The following is a 24,354-nucleotide window of genomic DNA, read 5'->3' on the forward strand; positions in this document are numbered from 1 at the left end:
ACTGCTGAGGCAGGGCTTCTGCTGGCGCTTTGAGCTCTGCCAAAGCCAAATGGAATTACACAACAGATTTAACCCTTCCTATATATGACCTCTGTCGGATGGACGGATTCAGTGGAAAATGTGCGGCTGCTTAGATAAGGTGGTTCGGTCGTTTTCTAACCTTGACTAAATCCTTTGTTTTGAAAAGAAAGTATTTGTACTGTACATTCAGATTAAATTCAGGCCGCAGTACATGTTTTATCAATTGTGGGTGATGTGTAAAAATGCCAAAATAATAATTCTGGTGTCATTGGAGAACTAATATATCTTCTTAAGTGTGTCTTTCACTTGGGGTTTCCCTCAAGTTTTCTTTTCCACGAGCCTGAAGTTCAAGTCTTCAGAGGAGAGATTACTCTCCTCTGCCCTGCAGTGGTCAAAGCAAGCTACTGCTTCTCAGGGGGACAACAATACCTCATGAGTGTATGCAAGCATTTCTCAGCAATGTCATGAACATTTAATCTGCGCTTGTGAATCAAGGGAAATAAAAGACAAGGCATCACCAAAATGTTATTTTCTCCTTTTTACGTTCCTGGAATCTCTCAAGACATATTATTGTGCTCTCTGAACAACACTTCGTAATCGAGTGTTATGCACTCAGTAAAACAACTCTTTATTTTGAGTCATTCAGACCTAAGGTACATTTCAAGAGCAGGATGCCAGTGGCAGTTATTGTTGTTACCGACTTTGAGTAGTAAAATAAAATCATCCTTTAGCAATTATCTTTTATTTTACCTTTTTCTTTATTTGTAACTTTTATGTGGCAGATTCTGTTAGACAGTCATTGTGATGAACAATTGTTTCATTGAATTAATATTGTTTTTTATTGTCTGAACAAGTCTATTTCACACTACTCTGTTTCACAGCAACACAGAAACATTCCTTCAAACTTCCAATTTTCCAAAATGGACTACTGTATGAAACAAAACCTTAATAACAGGGTTGAGTAAACAAATTATCCTTTACACCATCTGAAGATCTTTATATCTCATGCATCAAAAATTCCAAAAGAAGAATTTCTTCAACAAAAAAAAAAGGAAAACTTAAATAGGTCAGTGTTTATAGCAGAGACCAACATTTCTCCAACCTACTAAACACTGTTGACATTCTTCTGCTGTTTAATGTATGGGAACCTCCTTCTAGGTTTACGAGGCTCCGTGATACTGATCACACTGTATACACATATCTCAGCTTCTCACGTTCATGTTAATGGAATGGTGAACTTCTCTGTAACACAATAAATAGCTTGACAATGAATCTCTACAATCAGCAGCAGCAATTTAACAGCATCTCAAAAAAACTATTCACTCAGATATTTCCTTCATTTGAAAAAAAGTCACTTCAAATGCTACATGTAACAATCCATTCACTCACTTCTTCTGCTTATCTTTATATGATCAAATTCTCTATTTTTGCTTCTTGTTTGCTTTACATTATTTGTACATAATTAATCAGTCTGTGTTCTCACCAGTCAGACACTTCCATAAAGTCTTCCAGTTCAGTGATAGGTATAATATCTCTGGGTTGATATCGTGAGTGGGCTGAGTTTTCATTTTCACACACAGAGCTTCCTGCAAGCTGGCTGTTTGTGTCACACTCTGGGAACGCCTCATATGAGCCATGTGTGTTGTAAACTTTGTTATATGTTTTCTCTGTATCATTAACTGTGTCCATGTATGGTGTCTTCTCCGGGCTGTAGCGATGCCCTTCAGAGTACTGTCTCATTTCAGGGACTGGATATCCGTAGCTGTGGTTCTCCCTGACAGACTGTTGGTTCTGTTGGTGAGTCATGGGGGCTGATGAGCTGTGGGGGGGCATGGAGTTGACTGCTGCTGGTTGGTAACCCTGGGAATACCCATGGTAGCCTTGATAAAGCATAAGGGGCTTGCCAGTGGGAGAGGCCTGGGAGATGGGCTGTTGTTGCGACTTCGTCTGGGTCTGCAGCTGGGGCTGAGAGTAGTTTTGCTGGGACTGTGGTTGGGAGGGGCTCTTGCCAGATTCACGCACATTCAGCTGAACATACTCTCCCGTCTGTGGGTCAAAGAAAGTCTTTGTTTTCACTTGAACAGGTACGTCCACTACAAAATACTGACCGGAGCCGAGGTCTTGCAGCACCTTGCGCTGAGTCAGTGGGTAGGACTGGGGATAGCTTGACTCAACATGGTACTGTGTCACCGGAGCTGGATGGTTGGCATGATGGAGAGTGGGAGAAGAGGAAACATGAGAAACCGTTTTAGGAGCAGCAGTGTGGGACACAGGGCCAGTAGCATGAGGTGAAGCAACGGGGAGTATAACAGAGGCAGTAGCAAAAGGCGAGGCAACTGGGAGGGAGCCGGGACCAGAGGCATTAGGGGAAGTGTGGACAGCATGGTGAGATGATGTGCGCTCTGTGCGGGAAGAAGGCAAGCCAGACTCCATTGCTGGAGCATGAGCAAGGGACACGGGAGAGGAAAAATGAGGGGAAGCCACAGCATGTTTGTTGGAGGAGTGTACCTCAGTGGAGGAGGAAGGACGAGGGACTTCTTGAAGAGGTTTTCCAACTCCAGCAGGGCCGTCTTCTATTGCTCTGCACGTCTCCTTCTTCATCCTCCGAGTAGTTAACCTTTTTGCCCTGCGCAAGGCTTTGTCGCTCTTTGGGGGAACCACTGGAGGCCTGCCCATTGAACGAGACACATCACTGCTGAAACTACAGGCTGATTCCGGCCTATCGAAGTCATACAAGCCTCGTGTATCTGCAAGGTCAGCAGCACTGGTAGCAAAACTCTCCACATCCTCTGACATGTTGCTCATGACCGAGCGGGAGTCATCTTCATCCAGAACAATGCTCCTCCTGGAGTATGGCCTATGTTGTGGGAGATGGGCAGAGTAATCCTGTGATGAAGATTCTTTGATAACAGCATGTCTGTTTATCCCAGCACTATGTCTCATTATCCCCTGCTCCTCTTCTCTCTCTGACACCCTTTCCATGGGGGAACCCACACGGAGCTCCTCTCCAAAGTTCTTATGGAAGCGTGGTTTGACCGACTTCGTGAAAGGAGAACTTCTGATCGTGTTATCCTTCACCCTGAACATCGAGAGCTTGCCTCCCAGAGCAGGAGAGGAGGTGTTGGAGCGGGGCAGAGAAGGAGCTGGAGATGCAGAGCCAGGTGGCCTGTAAGACCGAGTGGGGTATCCTGAGTCTTCAGTTGACTCACACACTGATGGATGATGTTTTTGTTGGGAGGGTAAAGGGGAGCGTACTTGTCTTTCTTTGGATTTCCGCTCTGGTTCTGTTGAGGATATGGCGTAGTACTGGAGAGCATCCCTCATTTGTGCTGCTCTTTTGAGCTCCTCCATCTGAGCAGCTCTTTCTTTTTCTCTCTGAGACACAAGCATTTCTTCTTCTTCTCTCCTTTTAGCCATGATCTCATCCTCTCTTTGAGCTATTTCTTCTTGTGCTTCCCCCCTCCCCTCCTCTGCTTTGCTCTCCTCAAGTGATCTAGTCCTCTCTTCTTTGGCTTGTTTTTCTACTCTAAGTTTCAAAATTGTTTTCTCTTTTTCAGCAGCTTTCCTGTCCTCTTCCTCTCCCTGTGTTCTTCTCTTTTCCTGCTCAATTTGAGCGAGTCTCTTCTCCTCTCTCTGTTTTGCTATCCTTTGCTGCTCCTCTTGTGCACTTTTTCTTTGCTTCTCCTCAATCAGAGCAGCAGTTATTTGCTGCTCCTCTTGTGCAGCCCTCCTCTTCTGCTCTTCTTGTGCAGCTTTCCTCTGCTGGTCGTCTTGGGCAGCTCTCCTCTGCTTCTCCTCTTGTGCAGCTTTCCTCTGCTTCTCCTCTTGAGCAGCTGTCCTCTGCTGCTCCTCTTGAGCAGCTTTCCTCTGCTTCTCCTCTTGTGCAGCTTTCCTCTGCTGTTCCTCTTGTGCAGCTCTCCTTTGCTGCTCCTCAATCAGACCCGTTCTCCTCTGCTGCTCCTCTTTTGCAGCTTTCCACTGTTGTTCCTCTTGTGCAACTCTCCTCTGCTGCTCCTCTTGTGCAGCTTTCCTCTGCTTCTCCTCTTGTGCAGCTTTCCTCTGCTGGTCCTCTTGTGCAGCTATCCTTTGCTGCTCCTCAATCAGACCTGCTCTCCTCTGCTGCTCCTCTTTTGCAGCTTTCCACTGTTGTTCCTCTTTTGCAGTTCTCCTCTGCTGCTCCTCTTGTGCAGCTTTCCTCTGCTGCTCCTCTTGAGCAGCCTTCCTTTGCTGCTCCTCAATAAGAGTTGCTCTCCTCTGCTGCTCTTCCTTTGCAGCTTTCCACTGCTGTTCCTCTAGTGCAGCTTTCCTCTGCTGCTCCTCTTTTGCAGATTTCATCTGCTGCTCCTCTTGTGCAGCTTTCCTCTGCTTCTCTTCTTGTGCAGTTTTTCTCTGCTGTTCCTCTTGTGCAGCTCTTCTCTGCTGCTCCTCTTTGGCAGCTTGCATCTGCTGCTCCTCTTGTGCAGCTTTCCTCTGCTTCTCCTCTTGGGCAGCTCTCCTCTGTTGCTCTTCTTGTGCAGGTCTCCTCTGCTGCTCCTCCTGTGCAGCCCTTCTCTGCTGCACCTCAATCAGAGCCGCTCTGCTCTGCTGCTCCTCTTTTGCAGCTTTCCTCTGCTGCTCCTCTGGTGTAGCTCTTATCTGCTGCTCCTCTGGCGTAGCTCTTCTCTGCTGCTCCTCCATCAGAGTCACTCTCCTCTGCTGCTCCTCTGGTGCACCTTTTCGTTGTTGCTCCTCTTCTGAAGCTTTCCTCAGCGGATCCTCTCGAGAAGCTCTTTCCTCCTCTTTCTGTTTCAGCATCCTCCACTCCTCATGGTCTTTTAGCAAATCTGCCTCCCCTCTCAATTTGCCTTCACTCATTGACCTCTCGATTTCTCCCTCTGTCCTGTCATCTTTCGTCTGTTTTGCTTTTCTTTCTTTCTCTTCTTTTTTATCTGCTTCTCTCTGTTTTTCCCGCCGCTCCTTGATCCTTCTAGCTATGGCCTCCCTCTCTTTTGCTCTCCTCTCCTCTTCCCTCTGAGTGGCTCTCCTCTCTTCTTCAGCCAGAGAAGCTCTACTCTCCTCCATGATGTGTTTTATTCTCATATCTTCTGTTCTTTTCTCTTCTTCTATTCTAGGCATTAGTTCTTCCTGTGATGGTTTTGGTGTGGTTTCTTCATGCTGAGTAGCAATCCCTCCTGAACTCGTTGCTTCTTTTCTTTCTTCCCCAGACTTAGCCACTTTATTTTCTAACTTCTCCTCTTTTGTTTGAGTTGTGATTTCATCATGATTTTTATGCGGATCAGAGTTCACAAGGGACTTCAGTTGCTGGGATGCAGATGTGTTTCTTGGCCTGTTGACTGCAGAAGATGAGGTTGTTGATTGCAATGGAGGATTGACTGGCTGAGGAACCCTTTGATCTATTTGAGTATCACTTCCAGCAACTTGCTCTTCTCCTAACTGGTTCTTGAGATGAGTTGTTAGCGACTTATTTTCACGTTTGACGGGTTGTGTATTCTTTGCTCCAGCATCTGATGCACCTGGGGCATCTAAGACCATTTTCTCTTGTTTGTCTTTATCTCCCAGTTTGAACATCCCTGTCCTTTGGTGTTCTTTCTCTGTAATGGGAAATATGAATGCCTTGGGTTCTCTGTTCACTTTGGCAATCATCTCTGTCTTATTTGGCATGTGCTTCTTTTTGACAGCGATATCTTTTGGGTCATCAGTGAACACTGGGCGTCTGCTGTGACGAGACTGTATTAGTGGGAAGAATCCTTCCTTTTTGTTGGGTGGGAATTCCTGAATGGTGTTTTCCTCCTCCTCTGAAACAATTACTTTTAGTCTGGCATAGTCTGCAAGTGCAGATATTTCAGGTATTGTGGATACTTTTTCCTTTGGTTTTGGTTGAACTTCGGGTTTTTCCTTGACAGCATTGTCCCTTGCTAGGTATGCATTTCTTGAGCTCTGTCTCTCCCTTGCTGATAACCTGGATTTTCTCAAATGATTAGCTTGACCTACTTCCTGTCTCTCTGTGGGACCATCGCTCTGTTTCAAAGTCTCTGTTTCTCTGTTTTTCTTTTCCACATTCGCAGTTCGGACGCCTACTGTGCTTAATTCCATTGTTTCCCTCTTACTTTGATTCAAAGAAAAAGCGTCATTTTTTACTTCCTCATTGACAGAAGTCCTGTTTAGTGACGCTGGAGGTATCCTTTCGTTTGAAACACCATCTAACGTCTCTCCACCATTGGCACTATTGTGGAGGTCATTATTTGTGTCTGCTACCCCTTGCAATTGAAAGTAGTCTCCCTCCATGGCTTGTTCGTGTGATTTATCCACTGAATTCCTACTAGTCTTTATGTCATCAAACCTTTGACTTTCAGCTTGAGTGCTTTCAGTGGTTAGCTTGATGCTGTCCTGTTGTTTGCTGATTTTCAATGAATCAGACAGTTTTTTCACACTGGACAACACGTATTGTACTCCAAATTTGTCTTCTGGAGTGAGGTCCTTGATTCTATCTTTGTTGGTTGAAGTGTTCACAGAAGTAGAACTTGATGATGCAACTTCTTTATGTTCAGTAGATTCAAGCACATCGGCTGGGACAACTGTGGCAGCATTCTTTCCCACTGTATTCAGGTTGTCATTCTTAGTTGCTGCACACGTTGGGACAACTCTGATGGCAATGCTGTCTATATGCACAACATCCTCCACTTGAGTGTGTGTCTCGAATCTTGGGGATACAGGGTTGATTTGGTTTTCAGGTAAATGCTGAGATGGAGTGGTGTTGTTGAATGGCTTGAGTGGCGTTGGGTCATTTCTCTTTTCTTCCATTGGGTGCGCACACTCGCCATCATCTGCTGTCGATGATTGCTGGACATCAGATTTTACCAGAGCGTCTGCATCAGCTTTGTTGGAATCATTTTTGATTCCTGTGTTTTCCACTTTAGCCTTGAGGTTGTCATCGGTATGTGCTGTTGTTTTTTTTGGATCATTTGTTTCTCCTATATTATTCTTTACTTCATCTTTCCACGTGTCCTTTGCCAGGTTCTGTTTGGGCATTTTGTTTGAGTAGTCATTCTGTCCCTTGTCTTTCATGTCTTGCTTGTCGGAAGGGTGTTGAGTGTCAGCCAATACTTTATTTTTTGCTGTGACTGTGGATGGCACGCCTTTTTCAGCCAGTGGTTCTTGAAGTCGCATTTCCGTTTGAGGTTTAGCATCTATAGAAGTACTCTTCTGAAGATCAGTCTTTTTTACAGGGACATTCTCAGAAACATTTTCAGAATGATTAACCACACCAACTGTGGGAAGAAGTTCCTGCCCAACTCTCTCTTTTTCCTTTGCTATGCTATTTTCCTTGGGAGAATATTTTCCTGTACTTACTTCTAAACTTGAGCTGGGATGGCATTTATCTAGCTCTGAATTACTGTGTTCTTTGTCTTTTGTATTTATTTGTTCCTGGTCGGTGTTATCACTCTCGGATGGCTTTCTTTCTCGTACAATTACCATGATTCCCATGATCTGCAAGCTTTCATCAGCCACAGGGGTTTTGTTCTGATCTTGAGAGAAAGGATTTATTGAAGGTGCTGAGTCCTCATGAAGTTCTTCATGTTTACCCTCAGGTTTTTCTGAAGTCATGGGTTTTGTGCTTTCAGCTTTGACCAGAGATATAGCTGTTGATAGATCCTCTTTCTCCTTGTTCTGTTGGCCGGTGCTTATGGCAAGTTTGTCTTTAAGCCTATCTTTGTGTTTTCCGGGGTTGGTTCCATGATTGGATTTCTGCTTTCCACGGTTGTCCACAGGGGCCTGCTCTTCACTTTGCACAAGTGATTTAACTTCATATTGAATTTCTGTGTTCTGTTTTTCTATCAAGCCCTTGTCGGTGATTTTATGATCACATCCTGTCAGTTTTTCATCTTTGGTAGTTTCCTGCACATGGTCATTGCTAATCACTGGTTCTTTTGGAACCTGCTTCTGTAAATGGTCTACCGACTGACCAGTGGCTACCCCCGACTTCACTGGTATTGTAGCAGAACTGGGGGTTGGCAAAGACTTGACTGTCTCCGTCTGTACTCCCGATTGCTCCATCTGCCGCTTTGGTGTAAAATTACTAGACATAGTGCTTTCATGCTTTTTAAACACTTCCTGTGATGGTGGCCTTTGACATATGTTAAGACTCTGACTAGCCGCTAATACCTTGGTAGAGTTTTTGGATATAAACCCATCTCTTATAGCAAAACCCTTTTCTTTTATTGCTGAAATCTCTTTTTCAGCATGAGCTTTTATCCTGGAAGTCAGAATCTCCTGCTTGGTCTGTGCTCTCTCTTTATGTGTCGATGCTCTGGGAGGGGTGAAATGCAGATCTTTACCTGGACCTACACTGTGCTCAACTGACTTAGGTTTTCGTTCAAGAGGCAGGAGTTTCATCAAATCAGAATCTCTTTGATGTGATACATCAGTGAGTTTCGCAGCTTCACATTTTTCCAACGTTTCGACACTTTCGTCCTTAACTTTATCAGTAACAGTGTCACAATTTGCTCTGTTATCTACATGGGTTGGTAGGTTATCAGAACAGGATAATTTGAATTCTTTGGATGACTCACTGTAGACATAGTGACCCTCTGTCTCCTCGTTTGATTTAAGGCTTTCGCTTTTGTCCTTATTTTCTGTGTTAGCTTTTGCAAGTACACTTGCAGGACTCTGTTTGTCATTTGATTTTTTGTTATTCACTGTCTCAGCTGTGGCAGGAGATATAGTTGTTGTTTCTTTGTCATCATTCGAAGAATAATTTTTTGCAGTTAACTCCTCTTTTCTGTTTGTTGTAAGTGCATTAGTGAAACCATATTTTCCTCTCAAACAGTTGAAATCATCAGCCCCTCTGTCAAGTGAGTCTTCATTCAGTTGATGCATTTGTGTTGCTCCATCCTGGTTTTTATAATCCTCATTTTTATTCATATTAAAGTTTAAATCAACATCTTTCTTAGCAATGTCCTTTTCCATTACGATGTTGGTTTTTCTGACTTTCTCTTTTTGTTCTCCTTTCATTTTCTCTGTTATTTTGGCAAGTTCTGCTTTGGCTTTCGCTAACTCTGTCTTAACTTTTTCAACTTTATCCGGCTCACTTTTGACTGTTTGTATCGCTGCTAGTTTTGATCCAGGTTTAACTAGCCTTTCCTGCAGATCCTCTGTTTTTGTTGGCTCTGCTTTAGCTAGCTTTACTTTTGTTTGCTCTTTGGCCTTATTTAACGCTGGGATCGTTTGTTCTGAATTTACACGAGCTTTAATCAAATCCATCTTCAATTTCTCTTGTTTGACATCCTTAACTTTAATGTGGTCTGCTTTGAAGTTTTGCATCTCAACTACCTTCATTTTCTCCTGTTCTGTTTTAGCTTGTTCTGCTTTAATCTTTTCTGTTCTGGTTCGTTCGGTCTCTCTCTGCTCTCTTTCAATTTGTTGTGCTTTTACCTGTTCTTCCTCTTCTCTTCTGACCTGTGTAGTTTTTTGTATTCTTAATTGCTCTGTCGGTGCCAGTTCAGTTTTTATGTGCTGTTCTTTTAGCCTTACTGCTCGGGCTTGATCAGCTTTGACCTGCTCCTCTTTCATGTGCATGGCCACTTCCTCTTTTTTATTTCTTGGCTCTTCTGTTATCTTTTGTTCTCGTGCCTTCCTCTGCTCCTCCCTTGCATGCTCTGAATGTTTTTCTCTTGGTTTTTCTCTCTGTTCTCCTTTTTTCTTCTCCTCCATTTTAGCCGGATTGTCTCTCTCGCGCTCTGTCAGTTCTGCTTTGGCCTGTTGGGCTTTGACTTTCTCTGAACCAGTCTGCCCTGCTAAATTTAACCTGGCCGACTCTGCTTTGGGTGGCTCCACTTGAGCCCGGTGCTGAACCTTTGCCAGCTCCACTTTGGAGATTTCTGCTGTGGCCTGTCCAGCATTGACATCAGCCAACTGTTTATCCTTCACTTGGTTTAATGTGATGGTGGATGCAGTTGCATTGTCAGGATTAGATAATGCATATTTGTGCACATTATCTCCAATCGTCGTTGTGACTTGTAGTGGCTGGAGACTTTGCATTTCGTGTCCTTTTGGAACCGGCATATATTGTCTCTGACCTGTTTCCTGCGTGCACATAGTTTTGTCTCTACTAGTATTAAAGATGGGTTGATTTTGGTTTTCTGGAACAGCATACCTTTCATAATTCTGTGTCAAATAATTTTTCGTTTCATTGTGTCCATGATGCTTTTGAAGTGCATATTTGTCTTTAATTGTTCCAGCTTGTTGCTGTCCATAATATTCTTGATTTCCCACATTAGAATTACTGATTTCTGGAGCATATTGGGGTAGTTGGTTTGTAATGTTAGGATTGGCCAATCCTGCACCATATACATGCCTCAACCTTCTTGTTTCAAGTTCTGCATTTACACTTTGCTGATGTCCGCCTCTGTATTTGTCTCTGGGTAAATTAAGTTCCTCATTTATCGGGGCTGCGCTTTGGTAAGCCTGTGCATGTTTCTCTTTTTCTGTTAAAGCAGTAATCTCTTGTTTCCATGGAGAGACAGTTGCTTTCAGACCGAGCCTTTCAGTGTCTTGGCTGTTTGTCTGTCTCCACCTATCCTGTGTGGACACATTACTGTAATCATGTTTGTTGTCTTTCGGCTGCTGATATCTATCCACCTTTGTGGATTCCCTGCCCGCTGTTTCATTAAAATGTTGCTCAGCATTTGCCCTACTTATGAAATATTCTCTGGTCGGATTGTTGACACTCTTTCTTGGTGCCTCTGTAGCTGTATAAGATGGTTTAAGCCTGTATTCATCCTTCGCATTATCTCTCATGCTTTGTTTATAGGAAGTATATGACATTAAGTCTTCATGGAGATACTGTCCATTAGCCAGCTGATTGGTTGTGTAGTTTTCAGGTGTAAAGCCAGTGGACGTGGAGTGATGTTGAACCATCTCACTTTGCCTCTTAGCTGTCTGGTATTCACTTAATGTGTATTCTGAACATTGGCCTGCAGGTGCTGTTTTAGGACGAGGGTTTTCTGTTGCAAGTGACAATCCAGGGTTTTGATACTGGTTTGCATACTGATGTGAGGCGGCACTTGTCCTGCTGAATTCTTCTACCTGGGTGAACTGAATGTCTGGATCGGGATAATCTGGGATATCTATCACAGTGTCTCTCGGCTCCTGCACAGAAGGCTGTTTGAATTTGGTTGGGCTGTAGGTGTTTTTGACTCGTTTCCTGTTGTCCTTGAGGTTGAAGAGTAGGCTTGTAGCTCTCGATTTGTAGCTTGACCCCCTTATGTCAGGAGTAGCTCCCCTGCTCTCAGCTCGCACCGGAGCATGTTCCACAAGCTCAGGTGAAACCGCACCTTCTCGGACCACTGATGTCCCTGCATCTTGATTCGCATGGACTGAGGGTGTGAGAAGCTGACTGATGTTGAGTGGGGTTGTGTTACCTCTGACAACATTTGCTGCCCCTGTTACTGCACTGTTGCCAAAAGGAATTAAATTATCGTTGCTACAAAGTGCTTCTTGTTGATTTGCTTTCATCTCCATTTCCATGTTTTGCTCGGCCATCATTTTGATTTTTCGCTGAAGAGCTTTCACAGAGCTGATGGTGTCCCGCACACGTCGAGACATCTCGGGAGTAGGCGATGCAGTTGATGGGCGCTGGGGCGGAAGCTTGTTAGTTCCCAGACCCTCCATTCGCTTCCTGTGGGGATAACGACCTGCCAACTCGGACTCGCTGCGTTTCTCCACAGCCGAAGCTTTCTGCAGCATTGTAAATGTTGATGTGGAGCGTTGAGGAGAGGGAGGAACCATTGGCACCATGTTATTCCTCAGGTTTCCAATACCCCTCTCCTCAAACCTGTAAGGCCCCTGTGGCCGGGCCTCCTGTGAAAGCTCCCTGTACATTGGTGTCTCATACCATTTAGGGAACTCAGAGCAGTGCATAAACCCTGAGACGTCCCGTTGTTGAAAAGGAAACCTGTTATGATCCCTCCATACTTTAAAGGGACTAAACTCACTGTGTATAAAGAAGTTAGAGTTGCAGTTGACCTGCGTGGACATGCTGTGTTTACTGTGGGAAGCGCTCATGAAAGTGGATGCAGAATTTGTATGAGCCACCGCTGCTACTTCAGAAGAGTAGAATCCAGAGTTTTGAGACGTGAACTGACCTCCTGTCAGGAAAGGATCACTGTTAAAGTTTTGCTGGTATGATGAAGAGAAATCAGAAAGTTCTCTTTGGATATTCATCAGGGCTGAGTTGTCCCAGCTTGTCTCATTATTCCACTCTCTGGGTTTACCGTCCGTCCCTGCTCCATCCCTTTGTCCGTCAGAGTTAAAAGCTCTGATGAGGGAGGAAACTCTGGAGCGGCTCCTGCGTTGCTGCGAACTTAAATCTGTGGCTCCATTGCTGAAGAATGACAACTGGTCTTCCCTCAGAGATCTTTCCTGTTGGGAGGTTTCCACAAAGGATTGCTGGAATGTGGCAGAAAGCCTCCCCCGTGTCCTTTCGCCGTAAGCCTCCCACTGCGGATCTCTTTGGATCTCGGCCCCATACATTCCTCCACGCATCAAGTCCTGTCCATACTGCTGCACCTTGACGCTGAAGCTCTCATGGGCAGCTCTCTTAAGTTCCTCTCTCTCTCTGTCCTCTCTGTCCCTGTCTTGGCCGCCCTGACTAAAGGCCAGCTGTCTGTCTCTCTGGCCGCAGGGTGAAGAGGAACAGAGGTCTGAGTCGTTATAAACAGCCTCATCTCCAATGCAGAGGCTCCTGAATGCTCGATCTGTCAGACTGCTGACCTCGCGGTCGGTCTCATCCAGGAACGATCCACCGTTTGAAGTATCGCTGTTCTTTCGATGCCGGCCGCTCTTTCGACCTGAGCGGCGCTTCTCAACTGAGGTCATGATGCCGGCTCGGAAACAAAGAGCTCTGTCCTCAAATGCTCAGTCATTCATGCAAACACAGACCTCAAAATGAAACGCTGTGTCTGCCACTGGAGCTGCAGGACCCAGAGTTCAGGGCCCCTGGATTTTCTTCAGCCGGTCGGGCCTAACTCATCTTGCCTTTTAGTTGGCATCTGTCCAAATGATCCCAAAATCTGTTGTTCTCCTGCAAGACAAAAGAAAAGTGTGTTAGCCCAGATCCGGCCAATGCATGCTTATAAGCATATAATACTACAGGAAAAAGTGTGATAATCTAAGATAAACATGTTTTCAAACTCTTCGGCTGTTGTTCCCAATTAAAGATAGCTGGCCTTATTAAGGAGGGTCTTTTGACCCCCTCGGATTAAACAACAATGTACTGTATGTGCTTCTGAAAACAGCTCTGTAAAGCCTTCTGCTCAATCACTGTGACCTTCAGGGACATGGAAATAAAACTACACTGTTGCTATAGGCACAGGAAAGACAGCCTCACGTGAGTTATTTTGGGAAAGCAGAATGCGCCGTATCAACTTAGACAATCACACACACACACACAAGCTCAAAATGTCATATCAATAAGGGGTTAGAGAAATGTTAAACTTTTAAATCAGCCTTCCAGCAAGTTGTTTGACTCAGTTAGGAACAGTGAACTGCTATATTAGTAATAAGTCTTGCTTTGGTGCTATGGAGAGAGTAGAAGGAAAATACTACTACATTGAGATTTCACAGGTAAAATCTGAGTTGAAATTGAAAAGTAACAACAAAACCCGAAATGTTTGAATGAGATATGTCATTTCAACTAATGTATTTAAATTGACTTAACAAAAACTAACATTAAAAAATGTACAAATTAAATGTATAGAGCACCAAATACAATTGTTATTAGGAAGTTAATTATTAGAAATCAATAAAGTACAAATTTAAAATCCATGTTTTCTAATCTGTAAATCTGAAGCAGGCACTCTGCATTGCATATATTTAAAAAATATATAATGCAAAATACTATTTTCTGCAACTCATCATAACTTTCTTATGTCATACTCCCTGTCTTGTACTGTGCTTTAAATAAAAATTATATTTAGAGGCATCAAGGCAACGTCATGGGTAAATTAACTGCGGCTGCCCGGCAGCACCACCTTAAATACCCAGTAGTTCATTAATATCATCTGCCATGGGCGTCCATCTCACACACGTCTATAGAACAGCTTCACGCAGGTTAAGTCAGCAGCACAGAAAACTGGTGCAGAAATGAAAAGAGGTTTGTGCAGCAACTTTCTACTGTGGCTTCTAACTCAGGTGAAATAAGAACTTTACACAAGAAAACACAAAACCACTGTCTTTTACCTTTTATGTCCTTACACAAGATTTCAAGATTATATTTAAATATGTGCACAACAATTACATACAGAAGTTGCTGGCAATGCAATTCTTGTGTCACTGGCTCCCTTCTAGCCATGCGCCAAAATATTTAAAAAACCACACAAGCCAAAAAATGTAGAAATTAAAATGAAACAAAGTATAAAATAAATTATAATAAAATATACACCTAAAATATTAAACTTTAAATAATAATTAAATATCTTAACAGATTTGTGTTCAGTTTATAAGGAAATGTTTGTAACGACAGTGAAGTAGCTGTGACTAAATAAAGACCTTTTCATCACAATCAGCTCCTGCCAAAATGTCAGGGAGATTTCTGTTTATTCTTGCATCTGTTTATTTTGGTCCTGTGACGGGGCCTCTGACTCAAAAATCTGACACCGAACAAGCCGTGATTTTCAAGTGGTCTGAGACTGGACAGCAACAGATCTGTCAATCTGAGAGCAGGAAGAACTCCGCGTGATTTATATTTATACATAAGGAGAATAAAAATAAAATTCTGACAATGGACTCAACCACTAAAGAGAATCTTTAGTAAGCAAATGTATTTTGATTCGGTGATTAAAGCAGGGAATGTTGAATGTTTTCATTTATTTGTCTTTAATTTGAACTCTTAAGATTTAATTTAAAATGCATGCAAGTTAAGGATATTGACTTTTGTCTTAGGTCTTCCTCATATGTGTTTCATTGAAACATGAAAAATTATGTAGATTGGGTTCTTATTTTACCTTTCAGCTCTATAATCCATAATCTGAGATCTACTCCAGGTTAAACTCCTCCAAAGACTCCGTCTCTGCCTCTTTCTACGGAAAACAATCCAAGAAAAAAACTCTCGATAGTCCACTGTCAGGTTTTGGAGCGTCTGACCAGAGGTAGGCAGCAGAACTCGGATCCGGACACCAAACAGAAATAGAGGACTTTTCCCACAGTGTCCACCATGGGGGGACGGAAAGAGGGCTTGGGCTGCAGTATGTGGGTCTGTGAGATCCTCGGGTGTCAAATGTCTGACGGATGAAACAAACAGCCTTTCAACTATTTATAAATATGGACAGCAAGCTGTCGGCCATTAGCAGCTACACAGCTAACTGTCAGCAAGCCGAAGGGAAATGTTACCAGCAGCAGAGGAGGAGGTTGTGGGGTCGAAACCAGGAGAAAATAAGCCCAATTCCCAAAGGTGTGTTATTACTGTGTGGGGGGTGGGGTGCTGGGAATGGAGTTCAAGAGCCCCCACTGGGAGACGTAAATAACCCAATTGCCTCACACTGAAGTGCCTCCATCTTTGTTGTACAGCACTGACAAGAACCATATGAAGTGTCAACAAGTGTCACCACCGACCTGAACGGAGCTTCGTCTCGACTATAAAAACATGTGATGGCAAATTCGTCACATTTTATCTGTCTGTTATTAAAACGATGGAAATCTTAACCCCCCCCACTGAAAAGTAACCCCACCTCCCCTCTGCCTCCCCCCCTTACAGCCCCTGCTGCTATAATAGGAGATTGCTGTAGCAGATAGTTTCCTGGGTTTCTTGGCGGGTGCAGGGCCGCGGCCTGGCAGGATGATGGACACACACACATGTCCTTAATGGTGACGCACTCCTTCGCATACTCCCACACACACGCGCACACACACACACACACAAACACATACACACACACACACAGATGGTTTTGCATACAGCTCACCAAACTTTGGGGAAAGGCTGAGGTAATCCCTTTTTAACTAATCTCCTTCCTCCCTTCTAAACCTCCAACTCTCCACCCACGCGCCCTCCTTTTTTTTCTTCCTGGGCTCTGAATGTCAATAATATCCATTTCTACATAAACTCTATGAAATAAGCTTCAGAGATCTCAAACATCGTCATCTGCAATTTGCAAATTGCTGATTATATCATCTTATTTTGCACTTGTCGGGCCCCTGATACTCAGCAATTGTTGAAAATTTGTTTTGATGAATGATTAATACAAATTTACAAAGTCTTCCCTAAGCCAAAATAACACAGTGTGTGTTGATCTGATGTGCTCAATTTTCCCATTGAGGTTTGAGATGAAGCTTGTTGTGGGGCAAGTTTCCTGCTCACCAAGTCCCTCTAGTGGACGAACTAAGAACCCACCTTCACTTCCATGTGGTCTGGACAGAAATTTTGATTTGATACATATCTTGAGTTTTTTTTTTTTTGCAAAGTGAAAAATCTTCAACTTTGCTTCAACACGGTTGCAAAGTGAAGGGACTGAGGGCTGCCGTGAGCACTGATCACAAACGCTGAGGATGCTCTTCGCTGTGCTGAGTAAGGAGCGGGGCTGCGGTTATGTGGCAGACAGCAGACAGGCACATTACTCGCTGCATTAAGATATGCTTTGTTTGTATTATCTCCATTCAGAGATGAGCTTAATTGATTCTAATTGATTGAGTTATCGATCAGGTCTGCTGCAGGAATTAAAAGCACAGATGATACTGTTGTGTGAGTGTGTGTGTGTGTGGCGGGGGGTGATGTTGAGGCCTGAATGCACTGAATGTCTGACTTTGGGAGCTGGGACCTTGAATGGTAAAATGTAGGTGTTGCACCCGATGTCGAGCAAAACAATTCTATGTATGTGCCAGCCTCTCTTTAGCATATATTGTGTTTCTCTGTGTGCCTTACATTGTCTGCAGATGAGTGCATGTGCACCACGTCTCCCTGTTTCAGGCCACGTTGCCCCACATCCCCTGCAAATATTTCATTACTGCAACAAAAGAAGCCCATTAACTGCACTGTAAGAACAGAGTTCAACTGCTGTTGCCCATATTCACCATGTTTGTCTGCTTTTCTGGCCGCTCTCCAGCTAATTTGATATAACAATGCTCCGCGAGACCGCCTCAGGACTTTTTTTAGGTGACAGAGAATTATCAATGATGCCACATGCACAGCTGAATGTCAACACCAACTTGACTTGTTTATGAAATATTAAAGCAGTGAATTATGGGCGCCGTGTCGAACTTAATGATGATCGGAGTCATTACAACTTCAGCATCCTTTGTTTTGGCTAATGATTAAATTCCACAACTGCAGTATTCAATTGTGTCGAGATTGAATGTGTTCCTCTCATCTTTTGTGTGAGTTGGCTGGAATCCGTCGCCCATATTGGTGCAGTTTTAGAAAAAGGAGCTGATTTGTATTGTGTTATCATTAGATGCCATGTCACGGGGCTTAACATGTTCTCTTAACACAAGCAAAATCATTCTATCAGGACATGGTGGTTTTGGTAATACTATTTGAGGCATGAATAGATGGAGTATCTGCTCTATAACAGGCCTAGAATATTATGATACCAAATATATAAACATAGGCCTTAATAGGTTTGGATTTAAAAACTCTATTTTGGCAAAATGTTTGCCTTTGAACCTAAGAAGTGCCAGTAAATGTGTAGCTTTTATTATGATGTGTGTGTATGTGTGTGTGTGTGTGTGTGTGTGTGTGTGTGTGTGTGTGTGTGTCTGTGAGTGTGTGTGTGTGTGTTGGGAAATGTCATGTTCTCATGCAATAAAAATCACGTAAAATTTGGAGAAGTGCTCATGGTACAAGCGGGCCACTCAGAGTCATTGAAAGCGTCACTTTATTGGAGTATTTGCAGGATATTTACAACATGCACACATGATGGTGTGAAAAAGAGGACGAGCGCTCGGCCCTCTGTGAACGACCTGGCACGACGTCTGACATTATCTCTCTCGTCTGTGTCACCGGGGTGTCGCCTCATCAATTATTGAACCAGTACTTCATGGTAATACATAATTTCTTATCAATTATTCATGGTAATGTTTGTGTAGTTTACTTAATTGTGTTATTGACTATCAAAAGTAATTTCCAGAAGATCCTCAAGGACACAAATTGAATCAGCCCAACTACTGGTTGTGTGCTCTGCGGTTAAGTATTCTCTGTGTGATCAGCTGAGCCTTTATTCAGGAGTCACTGTGGTGAGAGGAGATATTTAGGAATAATGAATCAAGAAGTGTATTGCCTGTGATGAACTGCCGTGTGAGGAGCCCTGAGGTGATGATAGATTTTTTTTTTTTTATGTAAATTCAATATTAATAAATAGCATATATCATGTTTAATGGGGTTTATTAAAAACCGCTCAGAGATGGAGAGAAGGTAGAGAGGGGGGGCCGGCGTTCCTAAAAGTAAATAAATAATAAGAGTCAGGATGGCTCTCCACTCCCAGCTTTAAGAGAGGCTGATAAATAATGTATAAGAACAGATGGCTGGAGCGAGAGGCAACAGGAGAGGAACATGAGCGACTACATCTTTAATTGTTTTAAAGAACATGTCACAACAGGAGCGGTGTGTTCCCTGTCTGCTGGCGCTACAGATGTGCTAACAGAGCCGCTCTGTCGCTGGGTCTGCTTCAGCCTGCCTGCGCCTCCCACGTGGACAAACTGTATTCTGGCACATGTACACATTTACACTGGAAATGGCTGATTAATATTAAAGTGCACTTTCACTTTAAAAAAGAAAAAGAAACCAGAGACGATTGTTTGAGCCCGTTACCGACCTGATGCTATAACCATCATATTGCCTGCAAAGATCCTCACTGTCCTGCCGTTAGCTCTACACTCACAGTTCACATGCATTAACATTCACATTGTAAGCATCTGTCCTCTTTAAGAAAACAAGAGGAGCTGAATCAGGGTTACTTAAATTCACATTATCAAATAGGTCTTTTTTGCACACACGTTGCATCTATGTTATGTCCATCAGATAGAGTCCAAGAGTGCATGAAGACAAATATAGATCCGAAACCACACGTGTGCTTTAATGGGGATAACAAGGCCCCAAGTATTCAGCATCTCACAAACAATAATAATTTACTGTCAAATAAATATTCATTGTTTGCATCCATACACTGTATCAGCAGAGTCTCTCCCCGCGTGTTTCTGGAGTCAGTCATTGGTTGTGCTTAGTTGCTCATACGACCAGAGTAGAGTCGAGTAAAGAAGAAATAACAGGCACGATCACAGAGATTGAGAGTATCCATTTTTACGTCCAGCGCCTCACTTCTTCTCCAGTGGATCCTTGGAGCATTGAGGGTGTTTGTCGGGACTGCTGCCCAGGACCTGGACCTTGGAGGCCGAGCTGGGACTTGCACTGTCTCCCCCTCTTCCAATGGAGCCAGGCACCTCAATGGCGGGACCCACCGAGGGCCTCGCCACCCCGACCGAGCTGACGCCGACCCCGGACAGGACTCCCACGCCGGCACCGGGCCCGGTCGCCGCACTGAGCAGGTTGGCGGACTGCAGCACGGCCTCCGAGTGCTCCCGAGCCTTCATGCGCAGGGCGGCCACGCTGGCTGTGCGGTTGCCCTGACAACCGTAGGGCGGCAGGAAGGACAGACCCATGGGGTCAGACACACAGCAGGAGCACAGGCCGTTACCTGGAAGACAGCAGGAGAGGGAGTTGTGACGGAGTTACTAAAAAATCAGATTTGTATACATCATCGTGAACACCATCTCTTTAATGTGGATCCTATTTACCTTTGAGGGTGGCGACCTGAGAGAGCGCCTGGGCGTAGGTGGCCGAATTGAGCAGGGAGCCTGGTATACAAGACGGAAAGAAGGGACCGCCAGGACCCACAGTCCTGTTGATGCTGGAGAGAACCGACATACTGTTTCCAATTAGCGATTTAATTAAAAACTGACAAATTACACATTTATAAAAATATCTACTACATTTGTATTTCTCAAACTACACTTTGCACTGAGGAGCTGAAAGACTAAAACAGTGAATATCCTGTCACTTAAATTATCCTTAATGCTTTCAGATATTTGGTTTGGCAGTTATGGACAGAAGGATCTTCTTTTTTATATCTATAAATCAGATAGATATAACAGATTGCTGTTGTGTAAATCTGGAACAGCAACGTGTCCGTCTCCGACAAATGGAAATTATGTTTCATGACAATTAGAGCAAAAAAAAACAGAAAGTTCTCATTCTGTATTATCTTTATATTTCTCTCACCTCTGCTGCATCTCCAGCGGATCCTTCTGTTTTCTGCTCTGGTCCACCGGAGACTGAGAGTTGAGGCTGCGAGACGGCGGAGTGCCCTCACTCATCTGCTCCTTCCCTCCTTCGGGGTCTGAGCTCCCTCGCTCCGTCTTCCTCCACTTTGCTCTGCGATTCTGAAACCAAACCTGTATTAATAAAAAGAAAAGGAAGACAAATGAGGGGAAAAAAGCAAAAACATTTAATTAGAATTACAAATTAAATCTGGGATCCTGCTGCATTTTATGACTCATTTTAATTTCGTTCATTGAATGTAGTTTTCCATCCATGTCAAAGTAATTTTTCACTTTCCTCGTTCTTAATTTCTCTTGCTTTTTTTTTTGCACATCACAGACAAAGAAATATAAACTTAAAGGACACCTTATCATATATATCTCTGCATTTTATCAATCTTTTAAACAGATACATGTATTAAACAAAAATGCTCTATTTGCTCTTTTTCTTTTCTCTCTGTATGTATCAGCCGGTGTTTGAACGCCCCACACCAGGCACTGTCATTTTCCCACAGTCCCTGACTTATCTCCAAAACTTCACCATCCACACAGCCGAGGAGACATGGCCCAAGTTCTGGTGTCTTAATCGAATGAAGGTCACCGTCTATAACAACATTTAATTGAGCAATTTTTCATTATCATATTTTAATGACTTCCCACTGACAGTCGTGCTGCCCGAGAGAGAGGCGGCCGTGATGAAGTCGTTTATTTCCCTATTTAGTGATTGTTTGACAACATCAGATTCGATTAGGACTTGGTTCTAGCAGGCATTAATCATGATGTGTGAATGGGAGGTTGGTGTGCATGTGCTCTGCAGCCCTGCCATTGTATGGGGAGGTACAAATGATGTCAACAGCCAAACAAAACGTGTGCATTCATCGGGCATAAAGAAAGGACAACATTTTTGGTGGCAGGACAACAATGCAACCAATGGACTTATCTCACCCCTGCACCTTCCAGCTAGAAGTCGCACCCCCCCACACACGCACACACCCGCCTCTGAATGGACTATAATTGCTCCATTAATCTCAATTTGCGGTGTGCTCTTAATGCGGGGGAGGCCCATTGACACTTTACAAAAAAAAAGGGTGGGGGGCAGCAACACTACAAAAGAAAGGAAATTTATTTTCTAATAATAATGTAAGTTTAATATCCCTGCATACTGCCGTGGATTCATGTTCAGATTTAATAATAGGAATGCGGTAATCGGATTAGGAGGGGGGAATAATTTGTTTACAATCCCTAATTTACAGCGCCGGATTCCATTATCAACCCTGCCATTGGGTTTAAGCGATAGTAAGATGACCCTGGGGAACAAAAGGCAAACTATTATATTTCCCACAATTAGATCTGCGCGCACAACAAAAACCCAAAAGCAAATCTGGAATGCAGGAAATTACATACAGGACACATAACTTAATTACAGCGTGGCCAAGTTTATAAGAACGCATGTGCAGGGGGCAGAGGCGGAAAATAAATTGGCAAATTTGAGGTTTTTATTTTTTATTATTACTTTTTTTTTGTCGAGGGTGCATGTGTTTTGAAGTGCGTGTATGAGGTGTGCGTGTGTGTGTGTGTGTGTGTGTCTGTGTGTGTGTGTGTGTGTGTGTGTGTGTGTGTGTCAGAATCAGGCACGTGGAGAAAAGGGACTTTCTGCAGGTTTCTCCCTCTTTCTGTGGAAAGGACGCTTGATGTATCCCCCACCTTTGAGACGCGTGGACAAATTAGCGAGGACCATTATCGCTGGTTAATTATGAATGACCGATTAATCAAGCTAATCTAATATTCACCATTATGTTGATGTTATTAAAGTGCATCGGCGGGATGACAGAGTGGCTTCATTTAGCCTCTCGCTCCCTCTCTACCTCTCTCTCTCTCTCCCTCTTTCTCTCGCACTGGTCAGACGTGCCCAGCGACCAGGACGCACGAGGCGGCTGCAGACTTACCTGCACGCGGGCCTCGGTCAGGTTGATCTTCATCGCCAGCTCCTCCCGGGTGAACACGTCCGGGTAGTGGGTCTGAGCGAAGACAGCCTCCAGAGCCTCCAGCTGCAAAACACAACAAGTTCACTGTCGATTGATTGTTGATTAGTTAGTTGATTATTTTTAAGGTGTCATCCTTCTTCTTTTCTTTCTTCTTCCTCACTCCTATTGTACAAATCGTTCAGCCCTATATGGCAAATTGTGACTTGTGAAATGTCCTTTCTGTCTGTCCTTCCTTCTTTCTTTCTTTCTTAGTTTTTTTTCCTTTTTTTATCCTTATTGGGTGCATGTTGTTAATTGTTAGAATCTGGGCTATATGAAAATACAATTTGATTTCCTTCTTTCTTTCTTTCTTTCTTTTCTTTTCTTTCTTCCTTTTTCATCCTCATCAGGTCCATGTTGTTAGAAAAACAATCTTTACCTTTTAGAACTATTAGAAAAGAATAGTAATAGTAATAATACTCTAGGTTTATTAGTGACCTACATACACACACTCAGGTCACTTCACAGTCATGCCCACGCATGATCTTCCAAAGTGTTAAATTCTTAAGGTTTCCTCACCTTATATATTTTAGAAATACGTGTGAAGCAATTATGTGATTTACTCTATTTCTCTACTATTTTCTAAAAGTTTATAAAGGTCACATTTAACTAGAAGTCTCTGCTTCATTTTGAAAACTTTGTTTTACTTCCAGTCTACAGCAACTGTGCGTCGTGCGTATTTGGCTCTGAGCGAAGTGTCAGTTTTTTCTGGTTCTCTGTATTTTTTGGTGAATATTTACCTGTTGCAAAGTGAATGTTGTTCGGTTTCTGCGCTGTTTTCTACGAAGAAATCCATCGTCGAAATCAGCCGGGGCGTGGTTCCCAAAGCCGCTGGAATTCACTGTACAAAAAAGAAAGGAAAAGAAAAAGTTAATGAGGGAGAATTTGCTCATTTCATTAAATAAGTTTGATGATTCTATCTTTTTTTTCAAATGAGTTAATCCAGATAATGTCTTATAGATAAAAACAAACAACAACCTTGGATTCATGCCTTTAATAAAATAGAAATGCCGCAAACAATGTTGGCTGAATGATGGGGAATTTATTCCCTGGCACATTTTTCTATTTCCATTAAACGAAACTGTGATGCTTGGGGTCTGAGGGGAACCATGACGGACTAAGAGCCATGACACCCAACATCTGTGCCCGGGACAAAACGCCCCCTCTGCCCTGGGGCCAGAGCACCAGCGCTTTTCAGCCAAACAGCCAGCAGATTGACAGCAGAAGGGAAAACACACTTAACCCTTTATTCCCACAGTTTGTGGGAAAGAAAAAATGACACAGATGTTTACGAAAGATCAATGAAAGATCCAACCAGTCAATTTGAATTTTGTATTTAATAATGGGAAACGTTTTAATTTGTCTTTGCGTCAAATCGCCAAAGTTTTGCTTTTAAAGGTCTGTGTTATTCTCATTATTCATTCGAGATGATCACATGTAATTAAAGAAGAAAAGAAGACGCGCTCGGGCCTGTTGTCGGATCTCCAACAACACCACACACACTCCGTTCGCGCAAATTCCGCGAACCTTAACGTCACACAAGTTTACAGATCCCGGCTTTAGGAGCGATCTGAGGGAGAGACTGGATAAAAACGAGTTTGTGAAAACGCAAAAGAGTCAGATAAAAAAAACTTACGCGTGTTGGAGCGACAGCACTCTCCGTCCAACTGGGGCGGACAGTGGAAGTAGAACATCCTGGCGCGTCTCCGAGCTGCGAAACTAGACCTGGAACAGACACAAAAGTTTCAGCGCAAAAAAAGCCTCGGGTCTGAAGTCACACACTCGCGTCTGAGGCGGGACATATTCTAAGAATCGTCCCACGGAAGAGGCGCCACCGTGCGGGACTGTGGAAGATGCGGTGCTGATGCTGAGGAGGGATGAGCATCCTACCTGCACAGAGGATACTGATGTGAGCGAGTTCGCGCTCTGGAGGGAAGTGGCTCGTGCACTTCCTCTGACTCTCTGACTCCGTGTCTGGGAGTGTCCACATCTCCCTCCCACTCTC

The 24,354-nt window shown here is 43.6% G+C and overlaps 2 protein-coding genes across 5 annotated transcripts; both read right to left on the bottom strand.

Moving 5' to 3' along the window:
* Positions 1–724: 724 nt before the first annotated feature.
* LOC133966659 (uncharacterized) lies at positions 725–15,168 on the bottom strand. Of its 4 annotated transcripts, XR_009923965.1 has the most exons (4): positions 15,024–15,168; positions 2,530–13,102; positions 2,152–2,216; positions 2,005–2,067 (listed from the first exon to the last, which is right to left on the bottom strand). XR_009923965.1 is itself a non-coding variant. In XM_062401669.1 (3 exons), exons 2-3 carry the CDS (start codon positions 12,895–12,897, stop codon positions 1,501–1,503), a joined length of 11,313 nt encoding a protein of 3,770 aa, XP_062257653.1. In that variant the 5' UTR covers positions 12,898–13,102; positions 15,024–15,168; the 3' UTR covers positions 725–1,500. The 4 variants fall into 4 exon arrangements, 3 of the variants coding, with proteins under 3 accessions (XP_062257653.1, XP_062257652.1, XP_062257654.1); XM_062401669.1 differs by having other exon boundaries at positions 725–2,067; positions 2,152–13,102; XM_062401670.1 differs by lacking the exon at positions 2,005–2,067 and having other exon boundaries at positions 2,081–2,216.
* A 2,741-nt stretch (positions 15,169–17,909) lies between these two features.
* drgx (dorsal root ganglia homeobox) lies at positions 17,910–24,354 on the bottom strand. The gene is made up of 7 exons (XM_062401504.1): positions 24,240–24,354; positions 23,986–24,074; positions 23,090–23,190; positions 22,272–22,373; positions 20,288–20,460; positions 19,804–19,916; positions 17,910–19,703 (listed from the first exon to the last, which is right to left on the bottom strand). Exons 2-7 carry the CDS (start codon positions 24,041–24,043, stop codon positions 19,324–19,326), a joined length of 927 nt encoding a protein of 308 aa, XP_062257488.1. The 5' UTR covers positions 24,044–24,074; positions 24,240–24,354; the 3' UTR covers positions 17,910–19,323.

The sequence above is a fragment of the Platichthys flesus genome, chromosome 12 (genome assembly GCF_949316205.1).
Source record: "Platichthys flesus chromosome 12, fPlaFle2.1, whole genome shotgun sequence".
Lineage (NCBI taxonomy): Eukaryota > Metazoa > Chordata > Actinopteri > Pleuronectiformes > Pleuronectidae > Platichthys > Platichthys flesus.